The sequence below is a fragment of the Salvelinus fontinalis genome, chromosome 19 (genome assembly GCF_029448725.1).
Source record: "Salvelinus fontinalis isolate EN_2023a chromosome 19, ASM2944872v1, whole genome shotgun sequence".
Taxonomy (NCBI): domain Eukaryota; kingdom Metazoa; phylum Chordata; class Actinopteri; order Salmoniformes; family Salmonidae; genus Salvelinus; species Salvelinus fontinalis.
Genome location: NC_074683.1, coordinates 5,052,673 through 5,061,046, shown reverse-complemented (window position 1 = coordinate 5,061,046; position 8,374 = coordinate 5,052,673). Strand labels below are relative to the sequence as shown.

Genomic DNA, 8,374 nt, shown 5'->3' with positions numbered 1-8,374 from the left:
AAAAGAAAGGGAACCTTGAATGATCCCCAATGATCCATTGCATCTCCCAAAAATGTTTTCAACATACATCTGTAAAATGATAGTCTAGAAACTAAAGCTTTGGTTGTCTTCCTCCCAGGCTTTCATGTCTTCTCCCTGGACCTCCTCAATGCCCACCTCTTGAACATCAGACTCTGAGGCCTCATCTTCATTGCCACTTTCCAACCTTGTTGAGGATGGCTCGTTGTCAGGCTCAAAAAGACTCAAATTTGCCTGGATAGCCACCAATTTTTCAACCCTTGTATTGGTCAGCCTGTTGTGTGCTTTTGTGTGTGTGTTCCCAAAAAATGACCAGTTGCACTCTGAGGCGGTTGATGTTGGTGGGATTTGGAGGATGATGGCGGCAACATGGGAAAGAGCCTCAGATCCACAAAGTCCCTACCACCAGATGGCTGATGCAATATGGCAGTCGTGCCAAGATATCTCATCTCCATCCCAAAGCCCTTGCTTGGAAGTGTATTTCGCCAGACTGCCAAGAACCTTGCCCTCATCCAGGCCAAGGTGGTGAGACATGGTAGTGATGACACCATAGGTCTTGTTAATCTCTGCACCAGACAGGATGCTCTTGCCAGCATACTTGGGGTCCAACATGTACGCTGCGTTGTGTATGGGCTTCAGATAGAAGTCTTCACGCTTTTTAATGTATTTCAGGGATTGCAGTTTCTTCTGCTTGGAGCAACAGTGAAGTGGGCAGGGCAGTACGGATTTTTTCTCTTACATCTGCAAGCAGAGTCTGAACATCAGACAGGATGGCATTGTCTCCCTCAATCCGTGCAAAGGCTTCTGCTATAGGTTTCAGGAGTTTCAGGCTGCTTACCACTCTCTCCCAAAATACATCACCCTTGATGGGGCTGTCCATATCGGCAGACTGATATGGCCATTTCTTGGAGAGACTTCTTCCCCTCCAGGAGACTGTCAAACATGATGACAACACCACCCCAACGGGTGTTGCTGGACAGCTTCAATGTGGTGCTCTTATTCGTCTCACTTTACTTGGTGAGGTAGATTGCTGCTATAACTTGATGACCCTTCACATATCTAACCATCTCCTTGGCTCTCTTGCAGAGTGTATCCATTGTTTTCAGTGCCACGATGTCCTTGAGGAGCAGATTCAATGCATGAGCATCACAGGCAATGGGTGTGATGTTAGGGTAGGACTCCTTCACTTTAGACCAAGCAGCCTTCATGTTCGCAGCATTCTGTCACCAGTGCAAGTACCTTTTGTGGTCCAAGGTCATTGATAACTGCCTTCAGCTCATCTGCAATGTAGAGACCGGTGTGTCCCTTGTGTCAGTGCTCTTGTAGAATACTGGTTGAGGGGTGGAGATGATGCAGTTAATTATTCCTTGCCCACAAACTTTTGACCACCCATCAGAGATGATTGCAATACAGTCTGCTTTCTCTATGATTTGCTTAACCTTCACTTGAACTCTGCATCCAGCAAATTAGTAGATAAAGCATGTTTGGTTGGAGGGGTGTATGCTAGGCAGAGAACATTCAGAAAAACTTCCAATATACATTGCCTGTGAACATCAGAGGTGAACCAGTTGCATACACAGCTCGAGCAAGACATTCATCAGCATTTCTCTGACTACGTTCCTCCATTGAGTCAAAAACACTTCTGATTCCAGGAGGACCGTGAGTTGTTGCTATCGATAAGGTGTCCGATTCATAATTTTCACCACGACTTGAAGTAGAGGGACTTTTGTCAGAGGTTGCTTGTTGTGAGCGCTGAGGGAACTTTATGCACTTGGCCAGATGATTCTGCATCTTTGTTGTGTTCTTCACATATGATTTGGCACAGTATTTGCAAATTTACACAGCTTTTCCTTCTACATTAGCTGCAGTGAAATGTCGCCACACATCAGATAGTGCCCGTGGCATTTTCCTGTAAAGATTAGAAAAAAAGGAGTAAAAGAAAAATTATACAATTCCATGTACAGATAAATAGTTAAGCAGTTAGATTAAACAATTCCTTTTCTAAGATAAATGTTTTAAAATAAAATGTATGGAAACAGGTGAATTAACACTCCCTCAGTTAGTAGGCTCAAGCAAGCTAAAACCCACACGGTAGCAAAAACTAACTAGCAGAAATTGTTAAGTTAGAAATTATTTAAACACACTTTGCTGTAGGCTACTGTTTACTAGTTAACAAAACATCATGTATGTCATATAAAATATATTCACCCCACCCAGTATTGTAATCAAAACCTACCAGAAAGCATGTAGTCCTCGGCTCAGACAGTTGTAGTAGTGTGGGCTCAATAGCATCTCATTAGTGTGCAAGATCTTCAGAATCAGCTGTGATGGAAGAATGATGGAAGAATGCACTGTGTATGCAGAGGGTTGCAATTCCATTGAATTGGGGAGAGTTTAACCAAAATATGCCACAAGACCTAGAATTGCCCTATGTGTATCCCACAAAAAAGGTTCACTGTTATAAGCAAACTCTTTTTGATTCATTTAAGCAAAATTCCCAGCAAAGGGTCTGAATACTAATGTAAATAAGGTATTTATATATGTATTTTTTATATCAATTTGTCTAAACCTGTTTTAGCTTTGTCATTGTGTGGGGATTGCTGAGTAATTCTCTTTATTTAATCAATTTTAGAATAAGACTAACGTAACAAAATGTGAAATAAGTCAAGGGGTCTGAATACTTTCCGAACTGTACATCCACAAAATTAAATTTATAGAACTTACATTATGGAATGGAGAGAGATGCCCATGCTGACTTCAGAGGTCCTGCTGTGTTTGAAACTTTCTTTTGTTTTTGTGCCCTGTAGGAGAACACTTCTGAGGGGTTATTCCAGCAGGTTCTTGGCCATGTCTCCCAGGCCTAGTGTTGAGCTCACAGGGTTCTTCTGGACAGAGGTGAGCTGCAGTTCTGTGTGTTGGTCATCATTGCTGTGAGATCTACCGATCTGTTGACTCCTGACCCCGCAGTGCCCGTTATCACCCAATCATCATGGCCCCTGTGCCACCTGGCATCCGCTTCCTGGCCTCCTTCAACAGAGACCAGTGGTGAGTTCTGTATGTCTGTCTGTCAGATCAATACGTTCTGTTGGTTTGTCAGTACAGGTCTGGCTTACACGTGAACTTAGTTGTAAATTGTTGATGACTTATGTTGAAGAGACCTCAGGGCTCAAGCCATACTGTTCATGTGTGTGCCTGTGCAGGAGTGTACATGTGAGTGTGTCTGTGCTTGTAGCTGTTTTCTATTTATTCCTAATTATGTGTGTTCTGCAAGAGAGTGAATTAGCCGGGACACAGAGAAAGAGAGCGAGAACACTGTGCAAATAACAGAACTGTCCTCTAAGTTCCCGTACATCATGTAGAGTAGGGCATACGTACCATCTACTTACAGGCAGCTTAATGATCACGTATCCCAGTCATTATTAGGGCCAGGAGTTGTTCCAGCTCAGGAAAAAATAAGATCAGGAGTTATCAAGAGAAAGAGTGGGGAACCATGTTCTGAACCTGACTTTGAAGTATTTCTTAGAGCTTTATCACATTTAATTGCATTCAGACTGACTTGTAATACAGTGCGAGTGAGTGGCATGCTGAAATCAAGGTTGTAAACCTTTGTACCTGTGTGGCTGTAGCCAGTCCAGTCTCCCTCTACGCAGTCTCCTATATTGTATTTTTTATTTCACCTTTATTTAACCAGGCGAGTCAGTTAAGAACAAATTCTTATTTACAATGACAGCCTACCAGGAAACAGTGAGTTAACTGCCTTGTTCAGGGGTAGAACAACAGATTTTTACCTTGTCAGCTCGGGGATTCGATCCAGCAACCTTTCGGTCACTGGCCCAATGCTCTAACCACTAGTCTACCTGCCGCCCCGTATGTCTGGTCCTATCAGAGAGTTGGCGTCAAAGAACATGACTGACGTTTTACATTCTCCCAACAAATTGTGCAATTTTGTTATTTGTTTTGCGTTTTGTGTAACTTGTTTTTTAATGTATTGTGTACATAATGTTGGTGCTACCGTCTCTTATGACCGAAAACAACTTCTGAACATCAGAAAAGCAATTACTCACTGCGGACTGGAAGAAACTTTTTCCTTTAAAGAGTCCGACGAGAAGGATATCCTGCTTTCACTGAAACAGGCCCAGATCCAGGCCTTTTGCGCGAAAAGACGCCAAAAAAGGGGACGCGGATCGGGGGTCCTTCTGAGAAGCCGGAGGCGAGCGAGTAAACTCCCAATGCCTTCCATTCTTCTTGCTAACTTGCACTCGTTAGAAAATAAAATTGATGACCTACTATTAAGATTATCCTACCAACAGGACATTAAAAACTGTAACATCTTATGTTTCACCGAGACGTGGCTGAACGAAGAAACGGACAATATAGAGCTGTCAGGATTTTCCATGCACCGGCAGAACAGAGACGCTACCTCTGGTAAGACGAGGGGTGGGGGTGTGTGTCTTTTTGTCAATAACAGCTTTTGCGCGATGTCTAATATTAAAGATGTCTCGAGATATTGCTCGCCTGAGGTAGAGTACCTTATGATAAGCTGTCGACCACACTATCTACCAAGAGAGTACTCATCTGTATTTGTAGCCGTCTATTTACCACCACAAAGCGAAGCTGGCACTAAGACTGCTCTCAACCAACTCTATAAGGCCATAAGTAAAGAAGAAAATGCTCATCCAGAAGCGGCGCTTCTAGTGGCCGGGGACTTTAATGCAGGAAACTTAAATCAGTTTTACCACATTTTTACCACCATGTCACATGTGCAACCAGGGGGGGGGGGGGGGGGGGGGGGAATCCAAGACCACATTTACTCCACACACTTCGTCGCACTGCTTTGCTTTATCTTGGACAGGTCACAGTTGTAGATTATAACTCGTTCTCAACTGGCCTACCTGGTTAAATAAACGTGAAATAAATAAATAAATAAAAAAACACACAGAGATGCATACAACGCTCTCCCCCACCCTCCATTTGGTAAATCGGACCACAATTCTATGCTCCTGATTCCTGCTTACAAGCAAAAACTAAAGCAGGACGTACCAGTGACTCGCTCAATACGGAACTGTTCAGATGACGCGGAAGCTACACTACAGGACAGTTTTGCTAGCACAGACTGGAATATGTTCCGGGATTCATCCAATGGCATTGAGGAATACACCACCTCCGTCATCGGCTTCACCAATAAGTGCATCGATGACGTGGTCCCCACAGTGCAGCGCCTTGCAAAAGTATTCATCCACCTTGGCGTTTTTCCTATTTTGTTGCTTTACAACCTGTAATTTAAATGGATTTTTGTTTGGATTTAATGTAATGAACGTACACAAAATAGTCCAAATTGGTGAAATGGAAAAAATAACTTTCACATAAATTTTAATCGTAAAATTGGTGCGTGCGTATGTATTCACCCCCTTTGCAAGGAAGGCCCTAAATAAGATCTGGTGCAACCAATTACTTTTAGAAGTTACATAATTAGTTAGTCCACCTGTGCAATCTAAGTGTCACATGATCTGTCACATGATCTCAGTGTATATATACACCTGTTCTGAAAGGCCCAAGGAGTCTGCAACACCATTAAGCAAGGGGCACCACGAAGACCAAGGACCTATCCAAACAGGTCAGTGACAAAGTTGTAGAGAAGTACAGATCAGGGTTGGGTTTAAAAACATATCTGAAACTTTGAACATCCCACGGGGCACCATTAAATCCATTATTATTATTTTTTTAAGAATATGGTACCACAACACACCTGCCAAGAGAGGGCCGCCCACCAAAACTCACAGACCAGGCAAGGAGGGCATTAATCAGAGAGGCAACAAAGAGACCAAAGATAACCCTTTAAGAGCTGCAAAGCTCCACAGCGGAGATTGGAGTATCTGTCCATAGGACTACTTTATGCCGTATACTCCACAGAGCTGGGTCTTTACGGAAGAGTGGCCAGAAAAAAAGCCATTGCTTAAAGAATAAAAAAATAGGCATGTGGGAGACTCCCCAAACATATGGAAGAAGGTATTCTTGTCAGATGAGACTAAAATGTAGCTTTTTGACCATCAAGGAAAGCGCTATGTCTGGCGCAAACCCAACCCCTCATCACCCCGAGAACACCATCCCCATAGTGAAGCATGGTGGTGGCAGCATCATGCTGTGGGGATGTTTTTCATTGCCAGGGACTGGGAAACTGGTCAGAATTGAAGAAATGATGGATGGCGCTAAATACAGGGTAATTCTTGAGGGAAACCTGTTTGTCTTCCCCCCGCTGCTACTCACTGTTTGTTTGTTACCTATGCATAGTCACTTCGCCCCCACCTACATGTACAGATTACCTCAACTAGCCTGTACCCCTGCACACTGACTTGGTATTTTTATTCTTACTGTGTTACTTTTTATTATGGCTTTTTATTTTAGTCTACTGGTAAATATTTTCTTCTTCTTGAACTGCACTGTTGGTTAAGGGCTTGTAAGTAAGCATTTCCCGGTAAAGTCTACACTTGTTGAATTCGGCACGTGGCAAATTAAAGTTTGATTTGAGGTGGGACAGTGGTGGTGTTCTGTGGTGTCACAGAGCCACTGACATGTTTTTCACTAAATTACTGCCAACAAGGAAGACACATTGCCAGTGCCCTAACTGTCCCCTTCCTGTCTTATGAACACAACCCCCTCCCCACTAGACACATGGAGAGAGAGATACAAACACGCACACATGCTGCCCAGCTGGTGAATGTGCAAAGGCAATCAGGGATTCTTCACTCTGGCTACTTTCCACTCCTTAGCAATTGGTCTCTAGGAATGGTTTATGGGGGTGTTAAGACGTCCAGACTGCCATAAGTGGCTGTATTTGGCTTGTCCAGGGGCAGACCCACGTCGAGGTGGCTGCATTTGGCTAGGTCAGGGTCGTTCAGGGGCAGACCCACGTCATGGTGGCTGTGTTTGGCTAGGTAAGGAGCAGACTGACGTCGAGGTGGCTGCGTTTAGCTAGGTCAGGGGGTAGACGTGTCCGTATATGTCAAACTCAATTTGTTTGCCAATTGCACAAGTCCACAAGGAAATGACTGAGTGGGAAATTTAAAGGAACGGCACATCCTGGCCTTTGTTATACTTACCAGTTCTCACTGTGTACTTTGAATTAGTCAGAAGTTTACATACACCTCAGCCAAATACATTTAATCTCAGTTTTTCACAATTCCTGACATTTAATCCTAGTAAAAATGCCCTGTCTTAGGTCAGTTAGGATCACCACTTAATTTTATGAATGTGAAATGTCAGAATAATAGTATAGAATTATTTCTTTAAGCTTTTATTCATCACATTCCCAGTGGGTCAGAAGTTTACATACACTCAATTAGTATTTGGTAGCATTGCCTTTAAATTGTTGAACTTGGGTCAAATGTTTCGGGTAGCCTTCCACTATCTTCCCACAATAAGTTGGGTGAATTTTGGCCCATTCCTCCTGACTGAGCTGGTGTAACTGAGTCAGGTTTGTAGGCCTCCTTGCTCGCACATGCTTTTTCAGTTCTGTCCACAAATTGTCTATGGGATTGAGGTCAGGGCTTTGTGATGGCCACTCCAATACCTTGACTTTGTTGTCCTTAAGCCATTTTGCCACAACTTTGGAAGTATTCATTGTCCATTTGGAAGACCCATTTGCGACCAAGCTTTAACTTCCTGACTGATGTCTCGAGATGTTGCTTCAATATATTGACAATTTTCCGTCCTCATGAGGCCATCTATTTTATGATTTACACCAGTCCCTCCTGCAGCAAAGCACCCCCACAACATGATGCTGCCACCCCTGTGCTCCACGGTTGGGATAATGCTCTTCAGCTTGCAAGCCTCCTCCTTTTTCCTCCAATCATAACGATGGTCATTATGGCCAAACAGACCAGAGGACATCAGACCAGAGGACATTTCTCCAGAAAGTATGATCTTTGTCCCCATGTGCAGCTGCAAATCGTAGTCTGGCGGTTTTGGAGCAGTGGCTTCTTCCTTGCTGAGCGGCCTTTCAGGTTATGTCGATATAGGACTCGTTTTACTGTGGGTATAGATACTTTTGTACCTGTTTCCTCCAGCATCTTCACACGGTCCTTTGCTGCTGTTCTGGGATTGATTTTCACTTTTCGCACCAAAGTACGTTCATTTCTAGGAGACAGAACACGTCTTCTTCCTGAGCGGTATGACGGCTGCGTGGTCCCATGGTGTTTATACTTGCGTACTATTAATTGTACAGATGAACGTGGTACCTTCAGGCATTTGGAAATTGCTCCCAAGGATGAACCCGACTTGTGGAGGTCTACAATTATTTTTCTGAGGTCTTGCCTGATTTCTTTTGATTTTTTCCCATGATGTCAAGCAAAGAGGCACT

The 8,374-nt window shown here is 43.6% G+C and overlaps 1 protein-coding gene across 3 annotated transcripts in view; it reads left to right on the top strand.

The window, feature by feature from the left end:
• The first annotated feature begins 2,823 nt into the window (after nucleotides 1–2,823).
• LOC129816233 (glucose-6-phosphate exchanger SLC37A1-like) overlaps nucleotides 2,824–8,374 on the top strand; it is a 32,616-nt gene continuing 27,065 nt past the window's right edge. For 2 of the 3 annotated variants that reach the window (XM_055870470.1, XM_055870472.1), the window contains exon 1: nucleotides 2,826–3,063. In XM_055870470.1, the coding sequence (XP_055726445.1) occupies nucleotides 3,008–3,063 (56 nt within the window). In that variant the 5' untranslated portion in view covers nucleotides 2,826–3,007. Of the gene's footprint in view, nucleotides 3,064–8,374 lie in introns of all 3 variants that reach the window. The other variant, XM_055870471.1, reaches the window with a different exon arrangement.